The sequence below is a fragment of the Syngnathus floridae genome, chromosome 3 (genome assembly GCF_059516105.1).
Source record: "Syngnathus floridae isolate MCC-2025c chromosome 3, RoL_Sflo_1.0, whole genome shotgun sequence".
Lineage (NCBI taxonomy): Eukaryota > Metazoa > Chordata > Actinopteri > Syngnathiformes > Syngnathidae > Syngnathus > Syngnathus floridae.
The window spans coordinates 2,650,626-2,672,573 of NC_142415.1; the positions used below are offsets into that span (position 1 = coordinate 2,650,626).

Sequence of the window (21,948 nt, forward strand, 5' to 3'; positions counted from 1 at the left end):
TGCATAGTGAAATTTGCTGACGACATGACTCTGGTGGGTCTCATCACCAAGAGTGACGAAACTCAATACAGGTTGGAAGTTGACCTTCTGACCACATGGTGCAAGGACAACAACCTCCTGCTGAATGTTAGCAAGACCAAGGAGATTGTTGTTGACTTCCGAAAGGGTCACACCCAACACCTGCCACTGACCATCGATGGTGCTGTGGTGGAGAGTGAGCAGCACCAGATTCCTGGGGGAATTCTCAGTGCCGCCTGTACTTCCTGCGGAAACTCAGGTGAGCAAGTGCTCCATCAGCCATCATGACCACATTCTACCTAGGCACCATTGAGAGCATCCTCTCCAGCTGTATCGCTGTGTGGGGTGGAAGCTGCACTGAATACAACAGGAAAGCCCTGCAGCGCATAGTGAACACAGCTGGAAGGATTATTGGTGCTACACTCCCCTCCCTGGAGGACATTTACACCTCCCATTTCACTGGCAAGGCGACCACAATTGTGAGTGATGTGAGTCACCCCGCTCACAATTTGTTTGATCTACTGCCCTCTGGGAAGAGGTACAGAAGCTTGAGCACCTGCACCAGACTCACCAACAGCTTCATACACCAGGCTGTTAGGATCCTGAACTCTCTCCCCCCTCCACTGCATAACATCCTGGCATTTTGGGCCATGATGGCTGCCTTGCACTACGCCACTTGTACTTTTGCGCTATTGTACTCACAATTGCTCCATTTCAGCCAAGTTGCTCTTATTTATTCATTGTATGTGCCTTCTTATTTTCACTTTTTGTATTGTTTACTTGAATGTTTTGTTTATCTGTGGACCAATTGGGTGTAATATGTCTTGTCTCCAACATGGGATAGTGCAGGGGTCTCAAAGTCCAGTCCTCGGGGGCCGCATTCCTGCATGTTTTCCACGTTTACCTCATTAAACACACCTCATTCAATTATCAGGCTGCTGCAGAACGTGAGGATGAACTGATCATTTGAATCAGGTGTGTTTAACAAGGGAAACTTGGAAAACATGTAGGAATGCAGCCCCCGAGGACTGGACTTTGAGACACCTGGGATAGTGGGAAACGCAATTACGATCTCTTTGTATGTCTTGACATGTGAAGAAATTGACAATAAAGCAGACTTTGACACATCACAGCTGTAACACAAGAAGAAGCTCAGTACATCACCACAGGAACGGAGTATTCTGTGTCCTCAGGTTATTGCTAGTTGTACTTTACTGTATTTACACAGTCATTCTAATGTCACTTTAGATTGTTTTGTCATGTTACTCGAAAATAAATAATGAAACGCACACTTGGCTGTATGTCATGGCATATTTATTTCAGACACCAACTTTGCACAGCACTCTTGCTCATGTTGGTCAGAGCACTACATACAGACAATCTTGTCAAGGAATGTTTTGTCTTCACCTTGGCATGACAACACTGTCGATTGGTACTTTTGCTGACTAAAATGTGTATGTTTCTGACAGTTCAAATGACCCTTTATACATAAAGTCCGAGATGGGCAATCTTCCTTGTGTTTTCCACATCTCTTGCTTCCAACTGACAGTGTCCTTTTATGAAGGTCGGGATTTTTACCTCGGCACACAAAAGTCCCACACTCTCCTCAATCTCAAAGCCGCGATCAGCTAACACCACGTCTCTGGGTAGTAATTTATGTGAGGAAAATTATGTTTGGTCGTCTTACAGCAGTGATCCATGCTAAGCGACGACGCTTATGTTGGGCACGTGGTCTCCGTGGAGGCGCCTTTAAAGAGCAAAACGGTAAAAAGAAATAATATTGTCGATTTCCCTCACCTTACTGTCACGGCTTGTGCTATTGCACCCCACGACACAGCAACGTGCGACCACAGCAGACCAAATAAAATTTAGGAACACGACTAGGCGATTGTACGTCCTTGGCGCGCAGTGGAAGCAACGTAAACACACCAGCGTTAAAGGCCTAGAGACATCCCTTTTTTTTTTTTCAATTAGAACGGAATTTGATAGAATGTATAAAGTGAACACATTTGCCGCATTGGAAATTAAAAATGGACACCGATTACTAAGAATAAAGCTAAAATGAAATGCCAGTTTATCGATCGGGTCCCGCACGAAGCCACACTGGCGGCGCCATTACTGTGACGTCACAAGTTGTACATCTGGATGTCAACAAACTCAAACAACATGGCAGATGATAGCGACAGCTCCGTTTCTAGCGGCAATATTAGCATCATTTTATCCTATTCAAAAACCTCTTTTGACGCAGAATATGATGAATCTAGCAGTTCACTTGGGCTGAGCTGAGCACATTTTCTGAATTGTGCCCCTCCCGTCACTCTGGTTAGGTTGGCATAGTAAAAAGTGCTCTTGGGGGCTTTAGAGTGCCGAGTTGATCTCGGCACATGAAGACATGACTACCTGCAACGTTTGGTTTAGGTTTTATAAGCATTTTTAATTTTATTGCTTAAATCGCATTTTCTCGACGAGCTGAGCACGTTTTCTGAATTGTGCCTCTCCCGTCACTGTGGTTAGGTTGGCAGAGTAAAAAGTTCTCAGGGGGCTTTAGAGTGCCGAGTTGACCACTGCGCATGGAGAAATGAACATCTGCAGCGTTTGGTTTAGGTTTTAGGCGCATTTTTAATTTTATTGCTTAAATCCCATTTTTTCGATGAGCTGAGCACGTTTTCTGAATTGTGCCCCTCCCGTCACGCTTCGACATACTTTTCAAAGTCAAAGTCTCAGTCTCCTTTATTGTCAATTACTCCGCATGTTAAGACACACAAAGAGATCGAAATTACGTTTCTCACTATCCCAGGGTGACAAGACAGAGTTCACAACGCACATACAAGTAAACAACACAGGAAAATTGAAACAAGAAGATGAACAATAAGAGTGATAGCACGCTAGCCGCTCCCGATGCACAGCAGAGTCCGGAAAGATGACAGTCAACCAGGCCACTGTGAACACGAGCACACAGCAGGCACGCACTGTCCGGTTCGTGGATCCTATCAGGCGAACGCAACCCATCTTGTCGTCCCGCGAACGAACGTACGCCGGGAGAATGGTAGGCACGGCTAGGCGAGCTGGGTTGGCCGCAAACCTGGCCCGACGTCTCCGCGCTGGCCCCTCTTCTCTTTTTGTTTACATTCACTGAAGCTAAACGCGTACAACTTGTGGCGTCATGAGACGTCACTTCCGGCTGGCGGCTCGGTGCAGTCAAACTCGTCTGCGCGGCAAATTTAAATTATATTTTTCAGAGCAACAGCTTCATTTTCGTTGTTTCGATCGTCAATTTATATTTATAAGCCCATAAGCTAAGTAAAACCGATTTATACATATACCGGTGTCTCTGGGCCTTTAAAGCATCCAGTATGGCCGGCGCTCAAGTGGTGACGTCACACACCCGAGTCGCATTAAACGCCGAGGTCAGGAAAGCGTTGAAGAAGACAGAGGCAAAATGAAGGCTGCTAAGGTCACATTTTCATAGCCTTAACCCACGGCCAAATTTGACGGCTGGTTGTCGTCTGCGTGAATTGGGACACCTGGGGTTCGGTCTTCTCGCGCCGGAAATGACGCCACGTCGTCGCCGCGAAGTACTTTGTAGGACGCTATCTATTAATTTGTACGGAGCTGTTCCGCCTGTCCAAATTCGCCACGGCTTGTGCTGTCCACGGAGGCGGAGCTTCTAGGGCCGGGAAAGAAGGACCCAGCCTTCGAACTGGCCTTGGAGGACGCAGCCTGCGAATTTGTACACAGCTGATGTGAGAGCAGTACGTGTATAGGCAGGGCACATTGAAAGTTTTTAGAACGCACCCGAGCGTGGCCAGAGGTTTGCTGCCATCTTCTGCTGAAATGTTGTTCTCACCAACAGAATAATGGAGTTCAACATTTGATCAATCAACGTTACAGTCATCCACTCTTAGTGCAGCTTTGTGTTTGACGATTTGCCTGTTGCAACCACGTGAACAAATTGGACATAAAATTGACAAGTGGGGTTCGGCGTCTTGATGATCACGCGCCTCTTTCAGTGAAAATCCTAAGAATAAGCTAATAGTGGCTTTGTGCAAATACAACGGTATTGAAAGTATACACAAAATTGCAACAGATGACAAATATTAGGGCTCGTGCTATTACAGAGAAAACAACTCCTGTTTTTTTTTAAAGAACATATCGTTACAAAATACCTTTTAAGTTAAGTTCTTAACGTAGGTATTTTGTCAAAAAGTATACAACTACAATGTCAAGAATGCTCAGTTCCCATTGGCAGGGGTATGAATTCCACAATGTGTTATTGTAGTTCTCATTTGCCACAGTTGGATTTCACCCCATCATAAGAGATGTAATCGAATAATTTGATTACCTTATTTATGTCATAAATAAATAAATAAATAATCACCTTTACAAAACGTTAGTGCTTAATTTGAGTATGTCTGTTACAGGGCAATTATGTTAATGATAGAATGGAAAGATAATATTTAAACTAACACACTTGTGGTTGTCACAAATTTCACACATTTAGAACACAAACCTGACTCAGGTCTGATATGAATGGTTTGATTGATGCAGTTATCTTTCTTTTTAGTGTCATTGTCGAGTTAATGGTGGAAATCTTGGGGCCATGCATCTCTTAGTAACAGGCTTTATTGTGAATTTGGCTGCAACAGTAGAATGGCTGCTATGCCACTCAATCAGCCAAAGGTATACATTATTTAAACAGGATCAGTTGCTCTTATCGGGTTGCCACAACACAATGTGTTACAAAGTAAACGGAGATGACAACAGTTTTGTCGTTCTGCTCTTGTACCACATGGATTTTGTTTAGTGCTAAAAGGTTAAAAACTGGAAAGTTCCTTTTGTCATTTTTTCCTAATTACAGGCATCCGGTTTCCAGGTAACAAACAATGTAAACAATAATTTTTGTGTTTGTGAATCAGCATCCTTATCCTTGGGTCCATGGATGGAAGCCCCTTGGGGGAAACGGATAGGCAAGTGTTCCTCTCGTGAAGCAGGAAATGGGCGAAGCCTTGCCTGAAAATTATGACTCCAGTCCTTTGTCATGTGAAGGAAGCCACTCCTGATAGCACAGGCTAAAGGTTTCCTGTTGAAGGCCAATGGTTTTGTGCAGGCAGGAAGGCTGAAGAATGCTGGGAGATGAGCTGCCTAAAGTTGTACGGGATCATAGCACAAATAGCTAGTGAGCTGCTTTTGTCATAATTGTATACACATAAACATTTAAATGTGTGCACACACTTTGACTCCTGGTCCCACAAGTATTTTTGATTTCTTGGCTTACTGAAAATAATCAGGTCTAACAAAATAATTGTAATTCAATATATGATTAAATTATAATTATATAATTATATTATATAATTAAATATGATTTATAAAAACACAAAATAATTATATTTCAATATATTATAATAATATATATAATAATATAATATATATATATATAATAATATATTTCAATAATATATTATATAAATTATAATTATATTATATAATTAAATATGATTTAAAAACACACACACAAGGAAAAAGGGAAACACACCCCGGGGTAAAGGTGATGGACAAAAATGTCTTCCATTTACATTACAAGTTACTTATGTCCTCTTCTAACTACAATTATTGACCTATGTGTGCAAAAAACTGAAGGAAACCTTTTTCAAACAACTTTTGTTCAACTATATTGTATGTGCTAGGTTGTTAGGTTAAAATGACATTGTATTTTTTAGGTAAAGTCTTCCATACTAAGTCTGAAATTCACTTTTTTCTTATACTAAAGTAAAAAACTTTAACACTCAAATAATTAAGTTGATATTAATAACAAAGATCTTACTGACAAACCAAGGCAAATTGTTAGTTTGGTTCATGTTTGTTAGTTCATTTGGGTTGCACGCCAGTTTTCTTTTATCCTGCATAGTAATCTGACACAAAGGTTACCTTTATTTTCTGAAATTAACAAAATAATTTCCTTGTAAAATATAAAGGCATCAATGATTTTAGACATACATTTTCAACATCTGCAGAACAAATTTTTAATCACTTTACAAATTAAATTTTGCTTGAAGAAAAATTAACTTATCAAAACTGACAGGATTTGTCATGTGACTTGTTGCCACAAAAATCTTTTACCCACCCTCAAAAACATGTTATGTATACATAGCAGTTAGGTTTACCTTTGGGTAAATCTTCACTGATCATACATAACGCGTATACTTGACAAATATATTAGTACGTCATGACTGTGAGATTGAGGCAGTGTAAACACCAGGGCCTCAGTCTTTATAGTTCTAAATAACCATGTTTGTTTCCTCATTGTTACCTCAAATACCATCATTAAATGAAGAGAACCTGGTATCTGAAGCATTTTTTTATTTAGTATTAATGGCAATTTACTGGCAGCACATAATGCCAACTCACAGGTGCATCTTTAAGTCACATAGCTAGACACAGAGGCTCGAGGCGAGTGTCTGCTGCTGCACAACACTTCAGCTTCTGTTGGCTGACACAGAGACATGAAGTCTTACTACTCAATGAAGTATAGTGTAAAATTTTAACTGAAAATTATTATTTACTGTACCTAAATACTTGTATGTATATATGTGGGGTCACTATTGTCTTGTAAGTTAGTTCTAACCAACAACATCAAGTTGTGCTACCTTAATTCTATGGGAGATTTTAGAGTCTACAAGAACACTTAATTTAAGTTTAATAGGATTGATGACATTTGGAAACCCAAAGACCCAGCTTTTCAAACAAAACTAGTTCTTTGAAGTCTAACAAAAATCAATCAAAACAAACCCTTTATTATGTATATTATGGGTAATTGGGTGAAATTAAAAATCAAGGTTTGATTAAATAAATAAATGAGTCAAGCAACAGCTTATCAGAAACATTTTAATTGTTAAAATAAATACTCCATTACATGCATTGTTGAACACATTAAAATACTATATGAAGTCTAAAAATGTGTAAAAACCTGTGGCACACTCACAGCAGCTTTACCAAGTAGGAATTCACACACATTGAACAAAGCAAAATCGAGACACCTCACTCCTACCAAGCTGGAACAGGTCAGTTAATCATAGGTTCACATAGCAAGGCTACATCCATCCTACATCAGGGCTGGTATTTTCACCAGAACTGAAAACTGAGGTAAACTTTTCAGGTTAGGAGGGTGGCGTCAGTTTGTGAAGATCAGGAAGTGGGCCTGAGCTCACTTTAGAGTGACGGTGTCAAAGTGGCCTGATTACATAGGTTAAGAGTCACATCCAGCATGACACAAAACCCTGAAGAGAATTGCTCATTGATGTTTCAGCGCTCTTCATGAACACCAGACTTCCGAGCACGTTTGTCGAAACCTTTTCCTAACCTGATGAGCGGGGATAATATGTCTCTTTGGTATGTTCTTATCGGACAGAGTTGGACCAGAAATCATACTGGCTCTCCCTGAACTAGGTCACAGATTGAGAGTTGACTGGCGGCAGAGTCCTTGGAGACGAGCGCTCTCTGAGTGCCTGTGTGAGCAGGGTGCAGCCATCTGACACTGCACACGCTGAGTTCCGTAGGCGTTCCCGGTAGTCGGCCATTTTGGAGCTGCTCTCAGGGTGTTGGGCAACATCCCTGAGTCCCTGGGTGAGAAGGACACACGCTGAAACCACACTCATGGCACCCCCTAACACTGCAGTCTGTACACCCTTCCCTTCAATAGAAATACTTGCAGCTCTCCCCAGGAACTGAGGCTCTGTGGCAAAGCCGACCAGCGCATTGACTGCTTGGACCAGTGCGGCACTGAAGAGAACACAACGATTCCTTGTTAGCTCGCTGGGCTGAGTTTTGACCTCTTTTACGCAAGCCAGGAAAGCAGTGCCGCTCGTGCTCATGCTCTTGACGCTCAGTTTGAACTGCTCTTTTCCAAAACGGTCCCTGGACCTTTCGCTGGCCAGCGATGAGATGTCTGTCAGAGTCTTGAGGTTGGTGGAGATGTTCTGGGAGAGCTCGAGGAGGAGCTGGGGAGTGAGGTTCAGCAGTGGGGTGACTCGGAGGACGCTGCAGCTTTGTTCAACCTCATGCCGACAACGGGTCACTTTGTAACGGTCCACAAGACCAGGCAAGCAGGGCTGTGAGCCAGTGGTCTCTACTGCTGCCAGATACGCAGCATGGGCAGAGCACTCAGTCAAAGAAACCACTAGATCAGCCATCTCCGACAGGCGATCCCCCACCTCTGTGAATCGGCCCATGTTGAGCTGGCTTTGTATGTCATGGGTGAGAATAGAGAGCTCTTTCGTCCTTGCAATGACCGTGTCGCGACACTGGTCAAAGGTGTCCGCCACTGCCACACCCTCAGAAGTCATGACTGGCCTGGTCTCACTGGACAGTAGGAGGAGGTCGGCCACCAGCTGCATTTTGCCCTTACATGTGTCACAGATAGATGAAAGGCGCTTTCTCTGCTGAAGACTGCCACTGGGTGTGCTGATGGATCCCTCACTAGTCGATTTGCCAGAGCCACCACTAGCCATAATAAGGAGGGGAGTGCCAGTTGGGGTGGTCAAACCGCTCTTTTTGACAAGGTTATTTATAGTTTTCCGCTGTTGCTGCAAACTGCATTGTTCTGTTGAAGAAGTTCCAAGCCGATGCTCACTGCAGTTTAAAATTTCAGAGCAAAACAAAAAGCAACTGGCCAAAAGTGTTCCTTAAATTTCTTCAGAATATGGCAAATCAACTGTACATTATATGCTGTTACACTGGAGTTATTGGTTATAATGCTATTGTAAACACTGGTGAAAAGCAAAATAAATGTACTGCATTATTGAAGTGACAATCCAATTGTCCCCCTGTTATTTACTTCAATCAGTTACTAATACTAGCGTATAAGAGCTTGTGCTGACCGATTAATGCAAATGCCCTGAGTTAAAAATACAAGTATCAGAATAGCCTCAGGCAACAGAAACAGAAAAATTCACAGATTGAATTTGAAATGAAATCACAAACTGCAACTAAATGCCTTACGATAGGCAAAGTGCAGATGGAAAATGGTCCATTATGCAATTTACATAGAAAAGGGACAAAAAAAATCTAGTTAAAAAACTTTGAATACATTTGAAAACTGTGCTGTTTTAGTAAAATTAGAGATTACACCTATTTATCTGTGACAATGAAAAAAAACCTCAAACTTTTTAGACAACTATAAAGTCTCTTTCAGTTTAACTCAATGGGATATCATCTTGTGTCCACTCGAATAAGGGCGGATCTTGAACAGCACCTTGCTCGACTGGTTCCCGTTAAGTTTGACCGGTCTGCCGTACTCAGGCTGGTTACAGACGGAACACCATCCGGGCAGTACTTTTGGACAGCGAGAAAAGGTGGTTTTCCTTCCAGCGCCATCGTTTCATGAATCCCACTGGAGAAAAAGAAATCAATCCTCTCGGTTAAAGTCCATTCACCCAGACCCCGCGATCCAGTTTCAACCTCGTCTTCTTCAAACACCAGCCCGGGTTACACTCTAGCGGTCGCTTCGACTCCATATGCATCGCCCGTATGTCCACCTCCTCCTTGACGTCTTAACCCGGGACCAGAGCGCGTGAAACCCCGCAGAGACTCTGTGACCACTCGCTTCTTACACCCATACCGTTCGATAGTCGTCCCACGTGTAATCCACTTGCGAGTACAGGCGGCAGTGTCCCCAAAAATAAAAATTGGTTTGCAAGAGGTGGCCGTTATTCCCAGAGATTCAAAGCGGGGTCGCGCGCTCCCACTGCAGTACTTTGAGGAAGCGGGGAGGGTGTGGTCGCGCTGAACGGCCGCTGGAGTGAGACAACTTGGAGCGACACACTGATACAAGGCACCTTTTGCTTACGACGAGCCACGCTCCACTTTGGGGAACTCCACAGCACCAAATAAGACTTCAAAAAGGCGATCTGGTGATCATGGTCGGCGTATTTAGAGGCGTTTTTAAATTTGCTCTTTCACACTCCTCGTAGTTCTGCCATGAGACATCCCCGAGTCAAGTGTAACACCAACTCACCGAGCCGACACATACCGGATGTTTAAAAAATAAAGGCACAAAACGTTAAATTCTGTGTAGAAATGTTGAGAATGATATTTAGTACAAGTTAAAATTCAACACTAAACAAATTAAGTTAAAATCGTTTAGGATTATTTTGGTCCACAATATAATGCATAAATGTCAAACTTGATTGTATTGGTTCTTTCCAATAAATTTGAACATTTATAAATAAGAGACACCTAAAGTATTGTGGGATAAATGTATTCAATATGCGGTAACATGAGCATATATGTAGAGTATGTAGATTGCTTTTGTGTCAGTCTTGTTCATCTATCTAGGGGCACAAATTCCTCAGCACTTTGTGATTCAAATAGGATGACTCTCATGGCAGTTATGAAAAAGCCCCACAAAATCTTCCTGGCAACTATGTTTTTCTCATTATTTTTATTTTTTTGCTTCGGACGTCGGACGAAATTTTGGTTGTCGAACCTCGCGAGATGAGCGGAGAGGACCTGCATGCCGACTGACTCCGTTCGTTATTACATTCTCGTTACTCTGAGGATTGCATCAACTCTAATCATGCCTCCAAAGCACAGGTGTCAAACTCAAAGCCCGGGGGCCAGATACGGCCCGCTACATCATTTTATGTGGCCCGCGAAGACAAATTGTGCATCAAATTCATGTGTCATTACTAGAATTGCAAATTGTCTTCACTTTTAATAATATCATTTTTTTAAATATTTGACCAGTTTTTACTCGTCTGATTTGAAAACGAGTTATTTGTCAGTTTGTTTTGTAGCTTTTACTGTATATAATAAGGAGGTGCTCATACATTTATTTGGGTTGACAGTCATAATGGCCCTCCGAAAGAAGCTGACTACAATGCGGCCCACCAAAAAAAATGAGTTTGACACCCCTGCTCCAAATGAAGCAAGTGGAAACAGTAAAGCCATCCTAAAACTCAAAGACGCTCCTAAAGCAATGCAACAGTGAGCGCCCGGCGCGCTGCGGTTTCGCGATCGGACCAAATCAAGCTCCCTGCGCACTGAGGTCCACTTAAATTTTGGAAAGTCCATTAGGACTTTAAAAATATTTTCGAAATTATAGCGACCGCTCTGTCACAATAATGCGACCAGCGCGGTGCAGTTGCACGGTCGGTGGCGCGCTACGGTTACTCTCAGAGTAACGACAATGTAATAACGAACGGAGTCAGTTGGCATGCGGGTCCTCTCGGCTCATCTCCCGAGGTTCGACAACCATATTTCGCCCGACATCCGAAGCAAAAAAATCTAGAATTTTTTGTTGGAATACCGATTTGTTCGAGAACCGGGACGTTCAAAAACCGAAGCTCCACTGTATGTGTGTGTGTGTGTGTGTATATATATATATATATATATATATATATATATATATATATATATATATATATATATATATATATATATATATATATATATATATACACACACACCAACAGTGGATATATATATAATATATATATAGAGAGAGAGAGCGAGAGAGAGAGAAAGCGAGAGAGAGAGAGAGAGAGAGAGAGAGAGAGAGAGAGAGAGAGAGAGAGAGAGAGAGAGAGAACAGACAGACAGACAGATTTCTATGAGTCCACTTGTTCGGGTTTACAAAATTGACACAGGTGACAGGTCCTGACAACCCATGCTAGGCAATGCTAGCTATAAAATTATTAGTGGTGTACAGGTTCATACAATTACACACAGACTTTAATTTTCCCATAATGTGTATTAAATAATGCTTGAAGTGTATGTTTAGTTGAAAATTATAAGAAGTAGTAGTAATAATTCAGTTCAGGCACCTGTGCGGGTAGGAGGCTTTGTTCTGCTCTCAAGGTTATGCTGTAAACTGAGAGATAGAGGCATACAGACACACGGACATGCAAAATACAAATTACTCAATACAAAATAGCTTTACTTGTACAAGGAATTAGCAGAAGAAATATTTTCTTTTTCTAATTTTTGATCGATGGTGCCAAAAAAGGATCAGATAATGTCCGATGCTTTGGAAGAAATCAAAAATCAGCTGAAAATTCTGCGAACTCTGGAAAAAAATCAGCAGAAAAGTTTGAACACTCTTCAAGAGACTGGTGAAGAGATCAGAGACAATAAAAAGTGTATCATGGAAATGGAGGCTCGAATGACTTAGAAACCAAGATGGAAGAGATTGCATTTCTCAAAGCTGAGAATTCCAAGAAAGACCAGCCGATAAAAATTCTCACCAACAGTGGAAGATATTCACCAACAATATAAAATGAATGATGTGATCATCTCTGGGCTCAAGATCTCACCTAGAAAATGGGACCGATGGTAGAGACGAGGTAGACAATTGATCCGTGGAACAGCAAGTGGTGGATTTCCTTACAACAACAAAACAGCACTGGACAAGGCAAATGTGGATTTCTGTCCACTTCTTACCAAGAGGGGCAACTGGAAGTAGGGTAAGTGAAAATCATATGGTACTACTGGGATTACAGTGAACAGATATCTCTTGTATTATGTCTACAATACAGACTGGTGCCTGAACTGCTGATGTGTGCAAATGTTATTATGAAATTCTTCAACACTGTCGTCAAATGCTGATACCGAAATACACAAACAATATTGTGGAATGTTGAATAATACATAAATAAGAGGGAGTTGCAAGCTGTGCGCGCTCCCGCGGCAGGGGGAACAAAATCTCACGGGGGAACCAAATCGAGCACAACACCTTCCGTCGGTGGAGACGATTCCCGGGGTACCTTTGGGATTGTGACTCAAACCCTCTCGAAATTGATTAAACTGTCTTCGTTGTTTTCAAATCAAACTGTTAAAACATATTGTCACTAAATCAACTTGGCTGTATTCAAAACAAATTGATATAGTAAGTTGTTATGCAAAATTTCTGCATTTGTCACGTCTCGTCTCCGCTCCTCATTGTTTCCTCGTGTGCCAGTGATTTTAAAGTTTTCTTTCGCGTCTCTGTCCCGCGTCTGTGCATTCGCCCCTTCCCGCCTGTGTCCTACCAGTAATCAATATAATCACCATCACCTGCCTCTCGTTACCAGTCTTGTATTTAAAGGGCTAGAGACACCGGTATATGTATAAATCGGTTTTAGTTAGCTTATGGGCTTATAAATATAAATTGACGCTCGAAACAACGAAAAGGAAGCTGTTGCTCTGAAAAATATAATTTAAATTTGCCGCACAGACGAGTTTGACTGCACCGAGCCGCCAGCCGGAAGTGACGTCCCATGACGTCTCAGGTTGTACGCGTTTAGCTTCAGTGAATGTAAACAAAAAGAGAAGAGGGGCCAGCGCGGAGACGTCGGGCCAGGTTTGCGGCCAACCCAGCTCGCCTAGCCGTGCCTTCCATTATCCTGTCGTACGTTCGTTCGCGGGACGACAAGATGGGTTGAGTTCGCCTGATAGGATCCACGAACCGGACAGTGCGTGCCTGCTGTGTGCTCGTGTTCAGAGTGGCCTGGTTGACTGTCATCTTTCCGGACTCTGCTGTGCATCGGGAGCGGCTAGCGTGCTATCACTCTTATTGTTCATCTTCTTGTTTTAATTTTCCTGTGTTGTTTACTTGTATGTGCGTTGTGAACTCTGTCTTGTCACCCTGGGATAGTGAGAAACGTAATTTCGATCTCTATGTGTGTCTTGACATGCGGAGGAATTGACAATAAAGGAGACTTTGAGTCTTTGACTTTGAAAAGTATGTCGAAGCGTGACGGGAGGGGCACAATTCAGAAAACGTGCTCAGCTCGTCGAAAAAATGCGATTTAAGAAATAAAATTAAAAATGTGCCTAAAACCTAAACCAAACGCTGCAGATGTTCATTTCTCCATGCGCAGTGGTCAACTCGGCACTCTACTCTTTTTACTATGCCAACCTAACCACAGTGACGGGAGCGGCACAATTCAGAAAACGTGCTCAGCTCGTCGAGAAAATGCGATTTAAGCAATAAAATTAAAAATGCTTATAAAACCTAAACCAAACGTTGCAGGTGGTCATGTCTTCATGTGCCGAGATCAACTCGGCACTCTAAAGCCCCCAAGAGCACTTTTTACTATGCCAACCTAACCAGAGTGACGGGAGGGGCACAATTCAGAAAATGTGCTCAGCTCAGCCCAAGTGAACTGCTAGATTCATCATATTCTGCGTCAAAAGAGGTTTCTGAATCGGATAAAATGATGCTAATATTGCCGCTAGAAACGGAGCTGTCGCTCTCATCTGCCATGTTGTTTGGGTTTGTTGACATCCAGATGTACAACTTGTGACGTCACAGTAATGGCGCCGCCAGTTTGGCTTCGTGCGGGACCCGATCGATAAACTGGCATTTCATTTCAGCTTTATTCTTAGTAATCGGTGTCCATTTTTAATTTCCAATGCGGCAAATGTGTTCACTTTATACATTCTATCAAATTCCGTTCTAATTGAAAAAAAAAAAAAGGGATGACTCTAGGCCTTTAAGTCCTCCCTGTCGGATCGTTCTGTTGCTACCCCTGCAGCCAGCTCTGTTTGCCCGTCCCGTTAATTCCTGCCGGTTAGTCCTACCATGCACCAGGGATGAAAATCTTCCGCAGATACGCGGATTTCTGTGTTTTTTTCCGTCGGGAGTATCATCTTCGTGAATCGTGTAGCTCCGTTGAGAATTTTTTTTTTTTATATGGGGGGAGCGGCTGGCAGGAGTATTGCGAAAACAGCCGCCCTATTTTCGGCAGCATTTTGGCGCTACTTTCGTCACATCATTTGCCTACTCATTTGCCTAATTAGCAAAAGTTTTAGCCAGCATGGCAAAAGTTTTAGAGAAAAAAGGCGAGTATTGTGCCAGGGAAATAGACAAATCGAACGGGATCAGGAACTGCTTCAGATGGGCATGGCTCGAGAGAAGCGTCATCTTACAACTCGGAACACAGTCTGTAACCACCTGCCTGATGGAACATATCCATAAATTAGATGTCCCGGGGAAGGTTTTGTGCATTCTTTGTCAAGATGTGATAAGCTATGGAGGTCGCGGCACTTCGAACATGAAGAAGCACATCAAAACAAAAAAACACAAAGGTACGTTTTTACTTTTACAAGCATGATGTTACATGTAAGCTAATGTTAGGCTATTGTCATGATATCTTTAAAGAATAAATCTTCAGTGATAGATAGATAGATAGATAGATAGATAGATAGATAGATGATAGATAGATAGATAGATAGATAGATAGATAGATAGATAGATAGATAGATAGATAGATAGATAGATAGATGTTGCAAAAAATTAACAGTTTTCATCCATCCATCCATCTTCTTCCGCTTATCCGGGGTCGGGTCGCGGGGGCAGCAGCTTCAGGAGGGACTCCCAGACTTCCCTCTCCCCAGCCACTTCGTCCAGCTCATCCCGGGGGATCTCAAGGCGTTCCCAGGCTAGCTGAGAGACATAGTCTCTCCAGCGCGTCCTGGGTCGTCCCCGGGGTCTCCTACCGGTGGGACATGCCCAGAACACCTCCCCAGGGAGGCGTCCAGGAGGTATCCTGATGAGATGCCCGAGCCACCTCATCTGGCTCCTCTCGTGGAGGAGTAGCGACTCTACTCCGAGTCTCTCTCGGATGACCGAGCTTCTCACCCTATCTCTAAGGGAGAGCCCAGACATCCTGCGGAGAAAACTCATTTCGGCCACTTGTATCTGGGATCTCGTTCTTTCGGTTGCGACACATAGCTCGTGGCCATAGGCGAGGGTAGGAGTGTAAATCGACCGGTAAATTGAGAGCTTTGCCTTTTGGCTCAGCTCTCTCTTTACCACAACGGACCGGTACAGAGTCCGCATTACTGCCGACGCTGCACCAATCCGCCTGTCGATCTCGCGCTCCATCCTCCCCTCACTCGTGAACAAGACCCCAAGATACTTAAACTCTCCACTTGGGGCAGGATCTCATCCCCGATCTGGAGAGGGCATTCCACCCTTTTCCGATCGAGGACCATGGACTCGGATTTGGAGGTGCTGATCCTCATCCCGACCGCTTCACACTCGGCTGCAAACCGCTCCAGTGAGAGCTGGAGATCACGGCCTGAAGAAGCCAACAGCACCACGTCATCTGCAAAAAGCAGAGACGCAATGCTGACGTCCCTAAACCGGATCCCCTCAACGCCTCTGCTGCGCCTAGAAATTCTGTCCATAAAAATCATGAACAGAATCGGTGACAAAGGGCAGCCTTGGCGGAGTCCAACCCTCACTGCGAATGAATTCGACCTACTGCCGGATGTGTGGACCAAACTCTGGTATTGGTGATACAGGGACCGAACCGCCCTTATCAGTTGGCTCGGCACACCGTACTTCCGAAGCACCCTCCACAGAACCTCCCGAGGGACTCGGTCGAACGCCTTCTCCAAGTCCACAAAACACATATGGACTGGTTGGGCAAACTCCCATGCACCCTCGAGGATCCTGCTGAGGGTGTCGAGCTGGTCCACTGTTCCACGGCCAGGACGAAAGCCACACTGCTCCTCCTGAATCCGAGGTTCGACCTCTCGACGGACCCCCCTCTCCAGCACCCCTGAATAGACCTTACCAGGGAGGCTGAGGAGTGTGATTCCCCTGTAATTGGAACACACCCTCCGGTCCCCCTTCTTAAAGAGGGGAACCACCACCCCAGTCTGCCAATTCAGAGGTACTGTCCCCGATGTCCACGCAATGTTGTAGAGGCGTGTCAACAATGACAGCCCCACAACATCCAGAGCCCTTAAGAACTCCAGGCGGATCTCGTCCACCCCCCGGGGCCTTGCCACCGAGGAGTTTTTTAACTACCTCAGTGACTTCGACCCCAGAGATTGGAAAGTCCGCCTCAGAGTCCCCAGGCCCTATTTCCACGATAGAAGGCGTGTAGGTGGAATTGAGGAGGTCTTCTAAGTATTCTCCCCCCCGACTCACGACATCCCGAGTCGAGGTCAGCAGCACGCCATCCCCACTGTAAACAAAGTTGACGTCGCACTGCTTCCCCCTTCTGAGACGCCGGATGGTGGACCAGAATTTCCTCGAAGCCGTCCGGAAGTCATTCTCAATGGCCTCGCCAAACTCCTCCCACGCCCGGGTTTTTGCCTTAGCAACCGCCGAAGCCGCGTTCCGCTTGGCCATCCGGTACCTGTCAGCTGCCTCCGGAGTCCCGCAGGCCAAAACGGACCGATAGGACTCCTTCTTCAGCTTGACGGCATCCCTTACCGCCGGTGTCCACCAGCGGGTTCGGGGATTGCCACCACGACAGGCACCAACAATCTTACGGCCACAGCTCCGGTCGGCCGCCTCAACAACGGAGGCGCGGAACATGGTCCACTCGGACTCAATGTCCCCCGCCTCCCCAGGGACGTGGGAAAAGCTCTGCCGGAGGTGGGAGTTGAAGCTCTTCCTGACAGGGGATTCTGCCAGACGTTCCCAGCAGACCCTCACAGAGCGTTTGGGTCTGCCAGGTCGGACCGGCATCCTCCCCCACCATCGGAGCCAACCCACCACCAGGTGGTGATCAGTTGACAGCTCCGCCCCTCTCTTAACCCGAGTGTCCAAAACATGCGGCTGCAAATCCGATGACACGACTACAAAGTCGATCATCGAACTGCGGCCTAGGGTGTCCTGGAGCCAAGTGCACACATGGACACCCTTATGCTTGAATATGGTGTTCATTATTGAAAATCCGTGTCGAGCACAGAAGTCCAATAATAGAACACCGCTCGGGTTCAGATCGGGGGGGGGGGGGGGGCATTCCTCCCAATCACGCCCTTCCAGGTCTCACTGTCATTGCCCACGTGAGCATTGAAGTAACCCAGTAGAACGATGGAGTGCCCAGAAGGAGCGCTCTCCAGCACTTCCTCCAGGGACTCCAAGAAGGGTGGGTACTCTGAGCTGCCGTTTGGTGCATAGACACAAACAATAGTCAGGACCCGTCCCCCACCCGAAGGCGGAGGGAGGCTACCCTCTCGTTCACCGGGGTGAACCCCAACGTGCAGGCGCCCAGCCGGGGGGCAATAAGTATACCCACACCTGCTCGACGCCTCTCACCGTGGGCAGCTCCAGAGTGGAAGAGAGTCCAGCCCCTCTCGAGAGGGCTTGTACCGGAACCCAAACTGTGCGTGGAGGCAAGTCCGACTATGTCTAGTCGGAACCTTTCTGCCTCGCACACCAGCTCGGGCTCCTTTCCAGCCAGAGAGGTGACATTCCATGTCCCAAGAGCCACCTTCTGCAGCCGGGGATCAGACCGCCAAGGTCCCTGCCTTTGGCCGCCGCCCAGCTTACACTGCACCCGACCCCTTTGGCCCCTCCCACAGGTGGTGAGCCCATGGGAAGGGGGACCCACGTTTCCTTTTCGGGCTGTGCCCGGCCGGGCCCCATGGGTGAAGGCCCGGCCACCAGACGCTCGCCTTCGAGCCCCGCCTCCAGGCCTGGCTCCAGAGGGGGGCCCCGGTGACCCGCGTCCGGGCGAGGGAAAACGCAATCCATTTATGTTATTCATCATAAGGGGCTTGTGAGCCGTGCTTTGTCTGGCCCCTCACGTAGGACCCGTTTGCCATGGGTGTCCCTACCAGGGGCATGAAGCCCCAGACAACATGGCTCCTAGCATCATAGGGGCACGCAAACCCCTCCACCACGATAAGGTGACGACTCACGGAGGGGACAGTTTTCATCAAAAGGAAAAACTCCAGAATTGATTGTGCCATTTTGATGTATTATATTCACCTTGGTAGCCCACCAAGCAGGAATATTTTTTATTGAACTGTTGAAATTGAGTGATGAAATTAATGGTTTTGGGGTTGCTATACTGCCAAAATCCAGGAGTTTTCCAGGGAGGTTTGCCCCCTGAGCCCCCTCTGGGGCATTGCCCCTGGCCCTCTGCGTCCCCCAATGGGGGCTTGTGGGTCCTGTCCCCCCCAATATAGGGACTGTGGCCCCTGGCCCCCTGTGGTCCTCAATGGGGGCCTGTGGGTCCTGTGGCCCCCAATAAAGGGGCCTGTGGCCCCTGGCCCCCTGCAGCCCCCAATGGGGGCCTGTGGGTTCTGTGGCCCCCAATATAGGGTCCTGTGGCCCCTGGCCCCCTGCGGCCCCCAATGGGGGCCTGTGGCCCCTGGCACATTGCGGCCCCCATTTCGGGCTGCAGCCCCTGGCCCCCTGCGGCCCCCAGACCCTGGCTACTTTTTAGTGTTTTTTTCATTTGCCGTTCTCATCCCTGATGCACTCCTGCTTGCTTGTTCCCCTCATCCGCTCCTCTACCACCCTTTTCCCTCAATAAACCCTGGTCCAAGCTGCATTTTGGTCACCCTGCTCCATTCTGCCCGTGACAGTATTCAACTCGTATTCAAACTTTCAGTGTATTTGTTATAGCTGTATTCAAATCATTGCCGTATTCAAATCATATTAAAACTTTGTCATTGCTGTATTCAAATCATATGTTACCCTATATGTTATTTCAGTTTTCTTTTGTATCTCTCTATACACGATTATGAAACCTTGGCTGTAATCGGGACAGGACTAGATAAGCAGAATTGCTTCAACCCGATTCCCTTTTCAACAAGTCATGTAAAATAAAATGTGAAATGAAGTTGTAGTAAGTGTGTTGTACTTGATGAAATAAACAATTCAAATGAAAAAATCAACTCATAACCTTCAACTTTTACACAAGGCATGTGGCAAAAATCAAACAGTCAAATTCCCTCTAAATTAACTTAAATTTCAAGCAAGTCACAAGTCTGCTCATACAGTCTTTTCATTCAGTAACTGCACTTGCATTACTTAACTGTACTAAAATGTTCACGAATGCATAGTTTTTTTTTAAATAAATGTCCCAAACTATTCTTCACATTATTGTTGTCCTCTCAGTTCAGACACACGACAATCATTAAGTTGAGTTAATGTGTGACCTGTTGTCAGTGAGCTAAAACATGAAGTTAACGTACCTGATCTGTGTTATGGGTTTAATTAGTGATGGGTGGTGCATTTTTGATCTGGGCCTTTTCGTTTCCTTTCCTTCCTCGACAAATGTACTTGGGTGGAGAAAAAGGTATAGTAGAAACCCTTTCTACCAGTTGTCAATTTTATTTAAATCGTGAAAAACTTTGCTCAACACGAAAGTCCTCCTGCTGATTAATGTATTTCAGTTTGGAAAAACTTTACATACAGTCTAATATTGTGACTTGTTAAAATGCTGCATCATAGTGTACTGGTGGGTTGCCAGCTTTGTGTGCACATTGACAATAACAAAATTCTAGAACAAAGCAAATGCATTTTTTCAAACGTAGGCCAAACAGGTTAAAAGTCAATCCATCCATCTATTTTCTGAACCGGTCCTCTTCACGTGGGTCTCGGGTATGCTGGAGCCTTTCCCAGCTGACTTCAGGCACACCCTAAACTGGTTGCCAATCAATCGCAGTGCACACATAGACGTACAACCATCCACATACACGCACGCACTCACACACACGTTTTTGGAATTTGGGAGGAAACCAAAGCACCAGGAGCACATGCAAATTTCACACAGGAAGGCCGGAGTCAGAATCAAACCCACCACCTCTGTGAGATGGCGTGCTTCCCAGTGCGCCATTTGTCAAGTTGTATATCAAATTCTGAGTCAAAAGTCTCATGCAAACCAAAGTCAAGTTGAGCCTTTTATAAGTCTGTGCCAAGCAAGTCCCCAGACTTCTGAGTTATCAAACCTTGCGAAAAATGTAGGGGTGGGCGGGTGATATGAGGTATCAATTTCTGTTTCGACATATTTCATGGTATCGGTATTAGCAGTGTTGGCCGATTCCAGTATTGTGGCTGTTTTACAATCACAAACTAGAAATTAGAAGACTAGAAATTTTAAATGAATCTTTTGTAATGTTGAGTAAAATACTATATCGGGATATGAAGGTCTTTCAAAAAATATCTGTTATTGTTTCTTGGGGAAATTGTACGTATCAAAAATACAAGTGTTATTGGTGCTTGATTTTGGTATTGGTGACTACGCAAGCACTTGTACTGGAATCGGTCTGAAAAAAATGCATCCCTAGAAAAATGTTAATAGTTGACAAACTTACTAGTAGGTATGACAAATGTAATTAGCTTATCCCTCCCTAAGTTCAAACATCTCTCAATGTCACTCACATACATCAGTAAAATCACCCCAAAATACTCAAAGATAAGGAATTACAGCCGCTGCTTACCTTCCCAAAGTAATATGTGGCCATTGTGAACGGCAGCTTTTGTTATCAATACTATTCGGTGGAGCTAGGGCTTTGTGACTAAGCAAGCGGGAAGTTTTGTACTGTACTGCCCAAAGACTGCTGGGTTAGGCTCTGGGACGCCCATGGCCCTTGTGAGGATATGCGGTTCGGAATAGAAGATGAAAAAGATGTGACAGTATCATCAAGTAAAATGTCATTTGCAATTACATGAGATTACATTTGAAAGGAGAGTGCTTATCCATCCATGTTTCACATGCAGAGGACAAATTGACAACTTTCCATGAACAACATGCTGTTTGTATCCTGATGCAGAGAAATTATAATTACTTGTTGGAGACATGCTAGTCTGTTTCCTGACTCCTGTTGAAGCACCTTTGAACCACGTACAAGCACAACCACTCCAAACTCAAGAGGTGCAGCAGCACTGTTTCCACATCCTGTTCAATCATACTTGCCTCACTGTGTGGTGTGCAATACAAATATACAGCAGTGTGTGAGTTCAATTTCCCCACAAGAGATAATGATAAAATACAAGGCAGCATTGTTTGCGTTTTGACTTTTTTTTTTCTTCACAGCAGTACGTTAAGCTTAGCCCTCTGGCTCCTAAACCCAAATCCTTACAGATGAGCCACTGCTGTCCCCCCAATATACTGTCAGTAATGTCAGTTCAGTCAAGTTTCTGCCATAAAAATACATACCGTATTGGCCCGAATATAAGACGGTGTTTTTTGCATT

At 44.9% G+C, this 21,948-nt stretch overlaps 1 protein-coding gene across 1 annotated transcript; it reads right to left on the reverse strand.

Moving 5' to 3' along the window:
- Positions 1 to 6,886: 6,886 nt before the first annotated feature.
- tlnrd1 (talin rod domain containing 1) lies at positions 6,887 to 10,030 on the reverse strand. The gene has a single exon (XM_088371490.1). The coding sequence runs from the start codon at positions 8,520 to 8,522 to the stop codon at positions 7,458 to 7,460; it is 1,065 nt and encodes a 354-aa protein (XP_088227616.1). The 5' UTR covers positions 8,523 to 10,030; the 3' UTR covers positions 6,887 to 7,457.
- Positions 10,031 to 21,948: the final 11,918 nt, after the last annotated feature.